General features: G+C 55.6%; 1 protein-coding gene across 1 annotated transcript; it reads left to right on the top strand.

The window, feature by feature from the left end:
- Positions 1-362: 362 nt before the first annotated feature.
- Positions 363-12,180, top strand: rex1bd (required for excision 1-B domain containing). Its single transcript, XM_068015785.1, has 5 exons — positions 363-448; positions 3,458-3,540; positions 4,228-4,432; positions 9,168-9,256; positions 11,670-12,180. Exons 1-5 carry the CDS (start codon positions 446-448, stop codon positions 11,749-11,751), a joined length of 462 nt encoding a protein of 153 aa, XP_067871886.1. The 5' UTR covers positions 363-445; the 3' UTR covers positions 11,752-12,180.
- The last annotated feature ends 3,053 nt before the right edge of the window (positions 12,181-15,233 follow it).

Raw genomic sequence — 15,233 nt, 5'->3', positions numbered from 1 at the left:
TGCTGCACTACGGCAGACTGGCCTGCAGGTGGAGGACCCCTCCGCTGTTGCTGCACTAACAGAGCCCGGCTTGTGGTGGTGCTGCAGGTGGAGGACCGCCACCCCCCCCCCCACCCCCCACCGCTGTCGCTGCAGTAACACAGCCCGGCCATCAGTGATGCTGCAGGTGGAGGATCCCGCCGCTGTTGCTGCAGTAACACAGCCCGGCCATTAGTGATGCTGCAGGTGGAGGATCCCGCCGCTGTTGCTGCAGTAACACAGCCCGGCCATCAGTGATGCTGCAGGTGGAGGATCCCGCCGCTGTTGCTGCAGTAACACAGCCCGGCCATCAGTGATGCTGCAGGTGGAGGATCCCGCCGCTGTTACTGCAGTAACACAGCCCGGCCTGCGGCGATGCTGCAGAGGGCGGACCCGCTGGCTGAACCGTTCCCTGTCAGGGGTCAGGATGGTGAGTGTCCCCTTCCGCCCAGCGTTTTCTTCCCCCCCCCCTCCCTACCGTTCCTCCCTCTCCGTCCCCCGCCCCCATTGCACCCCCCTCGTTGCTCTTCCCGCCATTGCCCTCCCTTGAACCCCCCCCCCATTGCCCTCCCTTGAACCCCCCCCCCATTGCCCTCCCTTGAACCCCCCCCCATTGCCCTCCCTTGAACCCCCCCCCATTGCCCTCCCTTGAACCCCCCCCATTGCCCTCCCTTGAACCCCCCCCCCATTGCCCTCCCTTGAACCCCCCCCATTGCCCTCCCTTGAACCCCCCCCCATTGCCCTCCCTTGAACCCCCCCCCATTGCCCTCCCTTGAACCCCCCCCCATTGCCCTCCCTTGAACCCCCCCCATTGCCCTCCCTTGAACCCCCCCCATTGCCCTCCCTTGAACCCCCCCCCATTGCCCTCCCTTGAACCCCCCCCCATTGCCCTCCCTTGAACCCCCCCCCCATTGCCCTCCCTTGAACCCCCCCCCCATTGCCCTCCCTTGAACCCCCCCCCCATTGCCCTCCCTTGAACCCCCCCCCCATTGCCCTCCCTTGAACCCCCCCCCCATTGCCCTCCCTTGAACCCCCCCCCATTGCCCTCCCTTGAACCCCCCCCCCATTGCCCTCCCTTGAACCCCCCCCATTGCCCTCCCTTGAACCCCCCCCATTGCCCTCCCTTGAACCCCCCCCCATTGCCCTCCCTTGAACCCCCCCCCATTGCCCTCCCTTGAACCCCCCCCCATTGCCCTCCCTTGAACCCCCCCCCATTGCCCTCCCTTGAACCCCCCCCCCATTGCCCTCCCTTGAACCCCCCCCCCATTGCCCTCCCTTGAACCCCCCCCCCATTGCCCTCCCTTGAACCCCCCCCCCATTGCCCTCCCTTGAACCCCCCCCCCATTGCCCTCCCTTGAACCCCCCCCCATTGCCCTCCCTTGAAACCCCCCCCATTGCCCTCCCTTGAAACCCCCCCCCATTGCCCTCCCTTGAAACCCCCCCCCATTGCCCTCCCTTGAAACCCCCCCCCATTGCCCTCCCTTGAACCCCCCCCCCATTGCCCTCCCTTGAACCCCCCCCCATTGCCCTCCCTTGAACCCCCCCCCATTGCCCTCCCTTGAACCCCCCCCCCATTGCCCTCCCTTGAACCCCCCCCCCATTGCCCTCCCTTGAACCCCCCCCCCATTGCCCTCCCTTGAACCCCCCCCCCATTGCCCTCCCTTGAACCCCCCCCCATTGCCCTCCCTTGAACCCCCCCCCATTGCCCTCCCTTGAACCCCCCCCCATTGCCCTCCCTTGAACCCCCCCCCATTGCCCTCCCTTGAACCCCCCCCCATTGCCCTCCCTTGAACCCCCCCCCATTGCCCTCCCTTGAACCCCCCCCCATTGCCCTCCCTTGAACCCCCCCCCATTGCCCTCCCTTGAACCCCCCCCCATTGCCCTCCCTTGAACCTCCCCCCCCATTGCCCTCCCTTGAACCTCCCCCCCCATTGCCCTCCCTTGAACCTCCCCCCCCCATTGCCCTCCCTTGAACCTCCCCCCCCCATTGCCCTCCCTTGAACCTCCCCCCCCCATTGCCCTCCCTTGAACCTCCCCCCCCCATTGCCCTCCCTTGAACCTCCCCCCCCCATTGCCCTCCCTTGAACCTCCCCCCCCCATTGCCCTCCCTTGAACCTCCCCCCCCCATTGCCCTCCCTTGAACCTCCCCCCCCCATTGCCCTCCCTTGAACCTCCCCCCCCCATTGCCCTCCCTTGAACCTCCCCCCCCCATTGCCCTCCCTTGAACCTCCCCCCCCCATTGCCCTCCCTTGAACCTCCCCCCCCCATTGCCCTCCCTTGAACCTCCCCCCCCCATTGCCCTCCCTTGAACCTCCCCCCCCCATTGCCCTCCCTTGAACCTCCCCCCCCCATTGCCCTCCCTTGAACCTCCCCCCCCCATTGCCCTCCCTTGAACCTCCCCCCCCCATTGCCCTCCCTTGAACCTCCCCCCCCCATTGCCCTCCCTTGAACCTCCCCCCCCCATTGCCCTCCCTTGAACCTCCCCCCCCCATTGCCCTCCCTTGAACCTCCCCCCCCCATTGCCCTCCCTTGAACCTCCCCCCCCCATTGCCCTCCCTTGAACCTCCCCCCCCATTGCCCTCCCTTGAACCTCCCCCCCCATTGCCCTCCCTTGAACCTCCCCCCCCATTGCCCTCCCTTGAACCTCCCCCCCCATTGCCCTCCCTTGAACCTCCCCCCCCATTGCCCTCCCTTGAACCTCCCCCCCCATTGCCCTCCCTTGAACCTCCCCCCCCATTGCCCTCCCTTGAACCTCCCCCCCCATTGCCCTCCCTTGAACCTCCCCCCCCATTGCCCTCCCTTGAACCCCCCCCCCCATTGCCCTCCTTTGAACCCCCCCCCATTGCCCTCCTTTGAACCCCCCCCCCCAGCCCTCCTTTGAACCCCCCCCCCATTGCCCTCCTTTGAACCCCCCCCCATTGCCCTCCTTTGAACCCCCCCCCCCATTGCCCTCCTTTGAACCCCCCCCCCATTGCCCTCCTTTGAACCCCCCCCCCATTGCCCTCCTTTGAACCCCCCCCCCCCATTGCCCTCCTTTGAACCCCCCCCCCCATTGCCCTCCTTTGAACCCCCCCCCCCCATTGCCCTCCTTTGAACCCCCCCCCCCATTGCCCTCCTTTGAACCCCCCCCCCCCATTGCCCTCCTTTGAACCCCCCCCCCCCATTGCCCTCCTTTGAACCCCCCCCCCCCCATTGCCCTCCTTTGAACCCCCCCCCCCCCATTGCCCTCCTTTGAACCCCCCCCCCCCATTGCCCTCCTTTGAACCCCCATTAACCTTTCCCCCCCACCTTTACCCTTGGTAACTTTTCAAGGAGAATTGGAACGAGCAGTGAGAGTGATATTAATTGTATAGTTTCCAAAGGGTCAGCACAGGCAGGATGATCTGAGTGGTCACTTTCTGAGTATATCACATTAATCGCTGCTTGCTGTTGGTTGCAGAGTGCGAGTGGCCTGAATGCATTGGTGCGAAGCCTGTACGCACTGCAGGAGGAGCGTGTTGAAGCTTATCGGCTCTTTGATCTGTGAGTAAACCTATGTTAGCAATTTACGCAGAATCTGTTCATGTTTATCGACCCATTCCCCCTCAACCCCCTCCTCAAAAACATACATTGTCATGGGCTGAGATTCCTCATTAACTAACCAGATTTATTTATAGAGACTAAATGTTAGACATAAGAACAACATGACAAGCCTTACTACAGTGAGGCTAAACCAGCACATGTTCTAACACGCACCAGCAGCCACTTTCAATTCCCATTTCACTCAGGACCATTCTATTCCACAGTTCAACAGCTCATCCCTATTTCACTCCTCCTCTCCCAATCTGTCTCTTACACTTTCAATCTCATTCTCCCCCTCTTTGCTCTCCTTCTCTCTCTCTCTGTCTCTTATTCTCCCTCTCTGTCTCTTGTTCTCTCCTTTTATAACTGCCTAGAAAGGACTACGAGTCTGCCTCACACGTATAACGAGTGCTGATGCTAAAGTCTGACAGTTACTCTCAATTTTGTTACTCTTTTTTGTCAATAAATGGCAGGACATGGCATATGCCTCAGGGCTGCCTCGCCCTTCTCTCTGCTGGGCTCAGCTTACTTAGCACAGGCTGGGGACTGAAACTAGGCCTGTGCACCTCAGTACCATGAGGAAAGTAGGAGTTTAAATGTCACAGGAATGTTATTAAACAGCGATGTTCTCCCTCCACCCGGTTCCAGAGGACACCAGGCGTATCTCCGCTCTGCTCCCAATTATGACTTCATCCAATACCGGCAGCTGGTACACGAAATTACACAGGCGTTTAACCGGATTTCGAAGGAAGTGATTCACCTCAAGGACCAGTTTCACGAGGAGTTCGGTCGTCCTGACCTCTCCGAGCACATCGAGAGGGTTCAGGAACGGGAGCGGGAGAAGCTGGAGCTGGTGAGTTGGAGGAGAAAAGGGGGCCTCTAGGAGGATGGGGGGAGCTGCGGGGTAAAGGGGAGACTGCTCACTAGGGGCTAGCGGACAGTGGCCATGGTCACTGAGCATGGAGCCACTCAGGTACCTGATCTCAATTACGTCCATAGACTCCTGGTAATCATTCCTGCCCACAGCGGTTCTTGGCATTGCCTGCCAGTCCTTATTCTGAACTTACACTGGGATTTTTTTTATGTTACTTTAGTGTAATTATGATAAGCAATAATGCTGAGGGAAGGATCACTTCCCATTTTATTCTCTGTACTGTCCCCATCAAACACTCCCAGGACAGGTACAGCACGGGGTTAGATACAGAGTAAAGCTCCCTGTACACTGTCCCCATCAAACACTCCCAGGACAGGTACAGCACGGGGTTAGATACAGAGTAAAGCTCCCTCTGCATCAGGGTAGTCCAACCATTTTGGGCGAAAGGCCACATTACAATTTTTAGTGGGGATGGGCAGGTGCCAGTGAGCAAATTTTGCAAGATAAAGGCATTAAAAATTTATCTTACAAATAAAAACAACAACAAATATGCATTTTTGTGAAGAAGCTTAAAATGCGAAGACTAATTTATTGACTTAAATTTAAAACTGATTTAGTGACATACCGAGCATTGTTTTTGCTTTAATAAGTAGTCACTCTCTGTCTGCACACTTGATGCAGCGATGCAGAGTATTCTGGATAGATGTCCCCCTGTCAGGAGAGACCTTGATCTCTCTTTCCCCCCCCCCCCTCTCCCCGCATGCTCTCTGAATGTCTCTGTCTCTCTTTGCACCACCCCCTCTCCGTCTCCCATCTGTAGGACCAGGGGACACAGATTGAAAGTTTTGGGCAAAAGTTGTAGGGGAATATGAGGAAGCACTATTTTACACAGTGGGTGGTATTGACCAGGAACTCGCTGCCCACAGGGTGGTGGAAGTGGAGACGATCACTGACTTCAAGAGGAAGTTGGATGGCCACCTGAGAGAAATAGACTTGCAGAGCTATGGGGATGGAGCCAGGGAGTGGAACTGACTGCAGAGCTCAATGGAGAGCTAGCGTGAATTTGATGGGCTGAATGGCCTACTTCTTTGCCGTATAGAGATGACTATGACTCTCTCTCCCCCCCCAACACCTGTTTGCCTCTCTGTCTCCCTCTCCCCCATCTCTCCCCCTCCCCTCCCTCTTCCCCCTCTCTCTCTCTTTCTCTCCCTCTTTCCATCCCTCCCCGTCGGTCTCCCTGTTCGCGGCCCCTCTCCAGCTCCCTCTCGCCCCCTGTCCAGCTCCCTCTCGCCCCCTCTCCAGCTCCCTCTCGCCCCCTCTCCAGCTCCCTCTCGCCCCCTCTCCAGCTCCCTCTCGCCCCCTCTCCAGCTCCCTCTCGCCCCCTCTCCAGCTCCCTCTCGCCCCCTCTCCAGCTCCCTCTCGCCCCCTCTCCAGCTCCCTCTCGCCCCCTCTCCAGCTCCCTCTCGCCCCCTCTCCAGCTCCCTCTCGCCCCCTCTCCAGCTCCCTCTCGCCCCCTCTCCAGCTCCCTCTCGCCCCCTCTCCAGCTCCCTCTCGCCCCCTCTCCAGCTCCCTCTCGCCCCCTCTCCAGCTCCCTCTCGCCCCCTCTCCAGCTCCCTCTCGCCCCCATCTCCAGCTCCCTCTCGCCCCCTCTCCAGCTCCCTCTCGCCCCCTCTCCAGCTCCCTCTCGCCCCCTCTCCAGCTCCCTCTCGCCCCCTCTCCAGCTCCCTCTCGCCCCCTCTCCAGCTCCCTCTCGCCCCCTCTCCAGCTCCCTCTCGCCCCCTCTCCAGCTCCCTCTCGCCCCCTCTCCAGCTCCCTCTCGCCCCCTCTCCAGCTCCCTCTCGCCCCCTCTCCAGCTCCCTCTCGCCCCCTCTCCAGCTCCCTCTCGCCCTCTCAGCTCCCTCTCCAGCCCCCTCTCCAGCTCCCTCTCGCCCCCTCTCCAGCTCCCTCTCGCCCCCTCTCCAGCTCCCTCTCGCCCCCTCTCCAGCTCCCTCTCGCCCCCTCTCCAGCTCCCTCTCGCCCCCTCTCCAGCTCCCTCTCGCCCCCTCTCCAGCTCCCTCTCGCCCCCTCTCCAGCTCCCTCTCGCCCCCTCTCCAGCTCCCTCTCGCCCCCTCTCCAGCTCCCTCTCGCCCCCTCTCCAGCTCCCTCTCGCCCCCTCTCCAGCTCCCTCTCGCCCCCTCTCCAGCTCCCTCTCGCCCCCTCTCCAGCTCCCTCTCGCCCCCTCTCCAGCTCCCTCTCGCCCCCTCTCCAGCTCCCTCTCGCCCCCTCTCCAGCTCCCTCTCGCCCCCTCTCCAGCTCCCTCTCGCCCCCTCTCCAGCTCCCTCTCGCCCCCTCTCCAGCTCCCTCTCGCCCCCTCTCCAGCTCCCTCTCGCCCCCTCTCCAGCTCCCTCTCGCCCCCTCTCCAGCTCCCTCTCGCCCCCTCTCCAGCTCCCTCTCGCCCCCTCTCCAGCTCCCTCTCGCCCCCTCTCCAGCTCCCTCTCGCCCCCTCTCCAGCTCCCTCTCGCCCCCTCTCCAGCTCCCTCTCGCCCCCTCTCCAGCTCCCTCTCGCCCCCTCTCCAGCTCCCTCTCGCCCCCTCTCCAGCTCCCTCTCGCCCCCTCTCCAGCTCCCTCTCGCCCCCTCTCCAGCTCCCTCTCGCCCCCTCTCCAGCTCCCTCTCGCCCCCTCTCCAGCTCCCTCTCGCCCCCTCTCCAGCTCCCTCTCGCCCCCTCTCCAGCTCCCTCTCGCCCCCTCTCCAGCTCCCTCTCGCCCCCTCTCCAGCTCCCTCTCGCCCCCTCTCCAGCTCCCTCTCGCCCCCTCTCCAGCTCCCTCTCGCCCCCTCTCCAGCTCCCTCTCGCCCCCTCTCCAGCTCCCTCTCGCCCCCTCTCCAGCTCCCTCTCGCCCCCTCTCCAGCTCCCTCTCGCCCCCTCTCCAGCTCCCTCTCGCCCCCTCTCCAGCTCCCTCTCGCCCCCTCTCCAGCTCCCTCTCGCCCCCTCTCCAGCTCCCTCTCGCCCCCTCTCCAGCTCCCTCTCGCCCCCTCTCCAGCTCCCTCTCGCCCCCTCTCCAGCTCCCTCTCGCCCCCTCTCCAGCTCCCTCTCGCCCCCTCTCCAGCTCCCTCTCGCCCCCTCTCCAGCTCCCTCTCGCCCCCTCTCCAGCTCCCTCTCCAGCTCCCTCTCCAGCTCCCTCTCCAGCTCCCTCTCCAGCTCCCTCTCGCCCCCTCTCCAGCTCCCTCTCGCCCCCTCTCCAGCTCCCTCTCGCCCCCTCGCGCCCCTGTTTTTCTCTTCCCCCCCAGTTTTTCTCTTCCCCCCCCAGTTTTTCTCTTCCCCCCCCCGTTTTTCTCTTCCCCCCCCCCCGTTTTTCTCTTCCCCCCCCCCGTTTTTCTCTTCCCCCCCCCCCCGTTTTTCTCTTCCCCCCCCCCGTTTTTCTCTTCCCCCCCCCCCCCGTTTTCTCTTCCCCCCCCCCCCGTTTTTCTCTTCCCCCCCCCCCGTTTTTCTCTTCCCCCCCCCCCGTTTTTCTCTTCCCCCCCCCCCGTTTTTCTCTTCCCCCCCCCCCGTTTTTCTCTTCCCCCCCCCCGTTTTTCTCTTTCCCCCCCCCCGTTTTTCTCTTCCCCCCCCCCGTTTTTCTCTTCCCCCCCCCCCGTTTTTCTCTTCTCCCCCCCCCCCCGTTTTTCTCTTCCCCCCCCCCCCCCCCCGTTTTTCTCTTCCCCCCCCCCCCCGTTTTTCTCTTCCCCCCCCCGTTTTTCTCTTCCCCCCCCCCCCGTTTTCCTCTTCCCCCCCCCCCCCCCGTTTTCCTCTTTCTTCCCCCCCCCCCCAGTTTTCCTCTTTCTTCCCCCCCCCCGTTTTCCTCTTTCTTCCCCCCCCCCTCCCGTTTTCCTCTTTCTTCCCCCCCCCCCCGTTTTCCTCTTTCTTCCCCCCCCCCCCCGTTTTCCTCTTTCTTCCCCCCCCCCCCCCGTTTTCCTCTTTCTTCCCCCCCCCCCCGTTTTCCTCTTTCTTCCCCCCCCCCCGTTTTCCTCTTTCTTCCCCCCCCCCCCGTTTTCCTCTTTCTTCCCCCCCCCCCGTTTTCCTCTTTCTTCCCCCCCCCCCCCCGTTTTCCTCTTTCTTCCCCCCCCCCCCCCCGTTTTCCTCTTTCTTCCCCCCCCCCCGTTTTCCTCTTTCTTCCCCCCCCCCCCGTTTTCCTCTTTCTTCCCCCCCCCGTTTTCCTCTTTCTTCCCCCCCCCCCCCCCGGTCTCCTGTGTTCTCTTCTCAGTGTTTCCTGCAACAAACATTCCAGAACGGGATGCTTACCATGCCTGTTTTATTGAAGTTGGGGCAAGTGGAGGTGGGAACCTGCCCAGTGTGCAGGATACAGGACATTTACTGAATCGCACAAAAGCAACAGCATTGGCCGATCCCAGTGTACCTGCACTGTATTCCACCAATCAGTGCTAACGCTGCCTGGGCAGCCCCTGTCAGTCAGAGGGAGTGACCAATCACAGACAGGGGTCCCCCTGCCCATCAGACGAAGGTCCCGCCTATACCTTCTGCCTGACTTAAATGGGAGTCGTCAGTCAGAGCTGAGCCACTGGCAAGATATCGGGCCGGGTGGAAACCTTCGGTGGGCCGTATGTTGGACAACCCTGATCTACACTGTCCCCATCAAACACTCCCGAGCAGGTACAGCACAGGTTGGATATAGAGTAAAGCTCCCTCTATACCGAGGAGATTCGTAAGTTATTGATAAAGTTCTTATTTTTGTCCTTTAGACAGCCCAGCTGCAGCTTGCCAAGCAGAATATGTTGGACCATCCGGGCAATGAGACATATCAGGAGGAGGCCCAGGAGGTGAAGCACAGGTAGGAGCATTGCCGTTGTGTACCCATCCCCAAGTTTGTCGCCTTGCCTGTGTCTGTCCTGAAGCTGCCCATCCCCACCCTCTGACTCTGTTTGCTGCTCACTGCACTGTCACTGCGAGCTCCCGGGGTCGTGCTTCAGAGAAAGCATCACGGCCTGATTTACTGCTCAGCCTGTCCGGCAAAGTTGTGGCTGCCTTTGGTTCCGCCCATCTAGAAAGGCAGAACTGCTGAGACCCTGTTGTCTGGAAAACGAAGGCTGAACAGTGACCTGATAGAGGTCTTTAAAATTATGAGGAGGTTTGATAGGGTAGATATAGAGAAGGTGCGTCCACTTTCAGTGGAGACCAAAACTAGCGGCTATGAATATATAATTAGTTAATAAATCCAATGGGGAATTCAGGAGAAACTCCTTTACCCAGAGAGTGGGAGAATGTGGAACTCACTACCACAGGGAGTGGTTGAGATAAATAGTGTAGATACGTTTAAGAGGAAGCTAAACAAGTTAAATGAGGGGAGAAAAGAATAAAGGCCTGCTACCCTTCCCGAGCCCGACGGGACCCAACGACATGTATCGGCTTCGGGTCGGGTCACACTTCTGGGGTTGGGTCGGGGTTGCTCGGGGTTGGGTCGGGTCGGGGCAGGCCGGATCAGACATGCTCTATCAGCACCTCAGGTAAGTGACTCTAATGTTAATTACTACTTTTGGACTTTAAAGGTGGTTTTGTTAGTTATTTTAAGCTTGTGCAGGTAAGGAACAAAGTAAAAAATGGAAGGTAGGTTAACTGATGGTCGGGAGCGGGAAAAAATGGAAGGACTCGGACCGGATCGGGCTCTGGCTCGGATGGGGTTCTGTCGGGCTCGGCTCGGGTCTCATTTGCAGACCCAAGCAGGCCTTTAGAAAGGTATAGAAAGGTATGCTGATAAGTTGGGATGAAGAGGGGAAGGAGGAGGCTCATGTGGAGCATAAATGCCAGTATGGACCAGTTGGGCCGAATGGCCTGTTTCTATGCTGTAAATACTATTCAAGTGTAGTGCCGATGGGTGAATGGTGAGGGCGGTCCAAGATCTGTCACAGTTTAACTCCACTTTTTGGTTCCATAGCGAGGTCTGTTTCTTGGCCAAGTTACTAACCTGTAAACTGCTATTTTTGCAGCTCCATGTTGGAATCTATCCACTGGGGGTGTCAGGTCTTTGCGACCTGGATCAATGAGCAGTTGGCTACTGCTGCAGCAGTGAGTTGACCTCCCGCTGATTTGTTCCCCACTCTCATCCGCCCTTAGTTCTGGAATTCCCTCCCTTAACCTCTCCCACTCTCTGCCTGTTTGGCCCTGTCTCCTCCTTTAAAACACTCCTTATAACCTCCCTCTCTGATCAAGCTTTTGGTCACCTGTCCTAATATCATCTTATGTGGCTTAGTGTCATATTTTGTTAATTTTCCTGTGAAGTGACCTGGAACATTTTATAGAGTCATTTATTTACGGCACAGAAGGAGGGCATTCAGCCCATGCTATGTTATATGCACAATATAAATGCAAGTTGTGTAGTGCGCATTTTCTGTGATTAAGTTACTCAGAGCTGAGCTTTTAGTTGAGTAATTTCTGTTCTCCCCGTCCTGTCAGTGCCCCTTTTAGGCAAGGAGAAATCAGCCTCACGTCCTGCTCCTGAATCCTGCTGTGTGTTGAGTGAGGACCCAATGGACAAATAGGGCCACCTATTTATAATCTTAACCACCCCAGGGCATAAAGCCCTTCACAATTCTAACTGTCACCTCCACTGACAGTGATTCTGAGACAGGTACAGCAGCTAACTTAAAAGCAAAATACTGCGGATGCTGGAAATCTGAAACAAAAACAAGAAATGCTGGATTCACTCAGCAGGTCTGGCAGCATCTGTGGAAAGAGAAGGGTCACTGACCCGAAACGTTAACTCTGCTTCTCTTTCCACAGATGCTGCCAGACCTGCTGAGTGAATCCAGCATTTCTTGTTTTTGTTACAGCAGCTAACTTCCAGGCCTGTATCCTGGCCTCAGCTGTGTTAAGTGCTCTTGGTTGTAAGTGCCCTCAACAGCTCCAGGACCGAGGTGGGGGGAAGGAAATCCACTTCTGATCTTGATTCAGTGAGTCCAGTCACCACCACCTCCCCTTCCCCTTTTCTGGATAGTGCGTGTGCTTGGACACTGGACTTGAAGAGGATTTAACTTTGCTGTGGTGTCCTCCACGGTTGAGTAGCTTGCTGCCATTCATTACCTCGTGCATGTGATGTATGACTGCTTTGACGAGGCACTCGAGGGCAGCCTACAGAAGATGCATCCAGCGAAAGTCAGCAGATTGGGGGAGGGTGAGACGGGCACGTTTCTAGCGAGACCCTGTGTACGTACTCCCTGGTTTTACAAACCATTTATCATTTTCTCTAGGATTAATAAAACCATCGAGGCAATTAATGAGATTCTTCAGGACTTCAAGTACGATTCTGAAGAGATCGAAGCCAGTGGATAGACCTGTGTCAGAGTTGCTCCTGCTGGCTTTGTGCCTCCAATTAGACCCTAGCATCACCACCTCCTGCAGTATGCAAGATGTCCCTGCCCCACAGAGACCCGAGGGTGAAATCTCTGCTGTTTTCACGTTCTCTTCGCCATTCAGTGGGAACTCTGCATTGTCATGAATTGGCCCAGACAATTCCCTGCTCCCAAAGTGCACAAAAGACAAAGACGGAGGGAGACCTATCTTTGGGAGAAGGTGCCTGGAACAACGATCGCTTTTTCAGGAGGATCCTGATTCACTCCATTGATCCTGAGTTTCAGCAAGTAGTCACTTGCGACCCTAACCTGTGATGGAATTACTGAACCAGCTGTTTGGTAACCTGCACATACCATTCAGTTGCTGTGTAAATCTTTTAGAAGAATAAATGATCATTCTCCTTGTCAAGTATTTTAAACTGCGACATTCATTAGCGCATGTTTCTCCGTAACACAATTCTCTTGAGCAAAAGGACAGACTTGCATTCATCACATCTCTTGGGAACATCCCAAAATGCTTCTCTTACTGTCAGATAGTTTGACTACTGTTCTGTAGGCAAGCTCTGCAGCTGTTGTACATAGCAAGATCCCATTAACTACAGTGGGAGGGCCTAATTAACTGGATTGAATGATGTTGGTTTAGGGAAAAATATCAGCCAGGCTTCGTGGCCAAGTTGGACCTTTCTGTTTCCAATAAAGGGTGTGGGGCCACTAGATGATGATGATCAGGGGCAGAAACGCTGGCTGATTTTCCCCCACGCTCCCTGCCCCCCCACCAGGAGAGGTCGAAATTAATGCTAGGCCCCTACACCAAACCAGGGTGGCATCAGCTAACTCAATGCCTTCCTGCTGTATGGCACAGCACCACACTGGGTGGAGCAAGTTACCCATTGAGCCATCGTGAGTGTGGATTTTGCTAATCCCTCGTACAGTTCCCGATCTTTTATATCAGTTCCTGCTCTTTTGTCATAGAATCATTTATGGCTTAGAAGGAGGCCATTCAGCCCATGCCGGCTCTCGGTGGAGCAATCCAGTCAGTCCCACTGTCCCACTCGATCCCTGTAGCTCTGCAAGTTTATTTCCCTCAAGTGCCCATCCAATTTCCTTTTGAAATCATTGATTGTCTCCGCCTCCACCACCCTTTTAGGCAGCAAGTTCCAGGTCATACCTACGTAAAAAGTTCTTCTTATTCCCCCTGCATCTCTTGGCCAAAGCCTTCAATCTGTGTCCCCTAGACCTTGTGACATTAGTTAATGGGAACCGTATTTCCTTGTCTAACTTATCTAAGCTGGTCATAATCTTGTACACCTCTATCAAATTTCCCCTCAGTCTCCTCTGTTCCAGGGAGAACAACCCCAGCTTTTCCAACCAAACCTTGTAACTAAAATCCCCCATCCCTGGAACCATTCTGGTAAATCTCTTCTGCACCATCTCAAAGACCCTCACATCCTTCCCAAAGTGTGGTGACCAGAACTCGATACAATACTTCAGTTGTGGCCTAACTAGAGCTTTATAAAGGTTCAGCATATCTTCCCTGCTTTTGTACTCAGTGCCTGTATTTATGAAGCCCAACTGACCACTCTCAATATCTCCTGCCAGTTTCAAAGATCGATGTACATGCAGCTGCCCCAGGTCCCTCTATTCCTGCACATGCTTTAGAACTGCATCACTAAGTGCATATTTCTTCCACCAAAATGCATCACCTCACACTTGTCAGTATTGAATTCCATCTGCTACTTGTCTGCCCATTCTGCTAGCCGATCTATCTCCTGTTGCAGGTGGTTCGTATTATCATCACTGTTCGCTACTCCTCCAAGTTTGGTATCATCAGCAAATTTTGAAATTCTTCTCTATTCCAAGATCTAAGTCATTAATATATATAGCAAAAAAAGCAGTAGTCCTAGTGGTTACCCTTGGAGAACACCACTGTCTATCATCCTCCAGTCTGAAAAACAACCATTTACCATAATTTGCTGTTTTTTGTCCTTAAGCCAATTTCTTATCCAATTGGACACTGACTCTCCTATTCCATGAGCCTCAATTTTGTTAACCAGCCTTTTATGTAGAACTTTATCAAACATTTTCTTAAAATCCATATCAACAATATCTACCACATTCCCTTTATCAACCTTCTCTGTCAGTTAATCAAAAATTCAATTAGATTAGTCAAGCACGATCTGCCTTTTACAAATCCGTGCTGGCTCATCCTCTCCAAGGGTCTTGATTTTTTTCCCCTTATTATTGTTTCTAAAACCTTACGGACCACTGATGTTAAACTAACTGGCCTGTAGTTGCTAAGATTGTCCTTATGCCCTTTCTTGAATAAGGGTGTCATATTTGCCACTCTCCAATCCTCCGGCACCTCCCCCATATCCAGGGAAGATTGGAAGATTCTGGCAAGCCCTTCTGCTATCTCCACACCACTTCCTCTAGCAACCTGGATGCAAGCCATCCCGACCTGGTGTCTTAATGACCCTAAGCATGACCAGTACCTCCTCCCTCTCAATTTTTATCCTATCCATTGCCTCTACTCTCTTCACTTCGACCATATTTTGTCAGATTCCTCTTCCTTAGTAAACACCAATACAAAGTATTTATTAAGTGTTCTAGTCTTTCCCTGTGCCATATATTACTCTCTTTGTACCTAACAGCACTGTGGGTGTACCTACCTCACATGGACTGCAGCGGTTCAAGAAGGCAGCTCACCACCACTTTCTCTAGGGCAATTAGGGATGGGCAATAAATGCTGGCATAGCCAGCGACGCCCACATCCCATGAATGAATAAATTTTTTAAAAAGGCCCCAGCCCACCTCTTACTACCCGCTTACTATTTACATGCCAGTAGAAGATTTTTTGGTTCCCTTTATGTTAACTGCCATTCTATTTCCATATTCTCTCTTTGCCAGTCTTATTTTCCTCTTCACCTGCCCTCAACGTATTGTATTTGGCCTGTTTCTCACTTGACATGCATCATACACCCTTTTTTCATCATAATCTCTATCTACCTTGTCATCTAAGGAGCCCTGTTTTTGGTTCCACTACCCTTTCACCCTTGGAATGTACCTAGCCTGTACCTGAAGCATCGCTTCCTTAAGAGAACCCATTGTTCCTTTACAGTTTTTCCTTTTAGTCTTTGGTTCCATTTTACCCTAGCTAGATCCCTTCTCATCTTATTGAAATTAGCCCTCTTCCAATCTAGACATTGTACCTTATGATGTTCCTTATTTTCTCTATTACTAATCTAAACCTTATGATACCATGATCACTCTTAGCCAAGTGCTCACCCACAGAAACTTGATCCACTTGGCCCACCTCATTTCCCAGCACCAGATCCAACAATGTCTGCTTTCTTGTTGGGTTGAGAACATACTGATCAAGGAAGTTCTCCTGAACAGATTTCAGAAATTCCTCCCCCTCTTTTCCCTTTACTCTAACATTATCCCAATCATTATTTGGGTAAT

Source organism: Heterodontus francisci, chromosome 36, assembly GCF_036365525.1.
Source record: "Heterodontus francisci isolate sHetFra1 chromosome 36, sHetFra1.hap1, whole genome shotgun sequence".
Lineage (NCBI taxonomy): Eukaryota > Metazoa > Chordata > Chondrichthyes > Heterodontiformes > Heterodontidae > Heterodontus > Heterodontus francisci.
The sequence above is the reverse complement of the archived record's forward strand: the minus strand, read 5'-3'. Positions and strand labels throughout refer to the sequence as shown.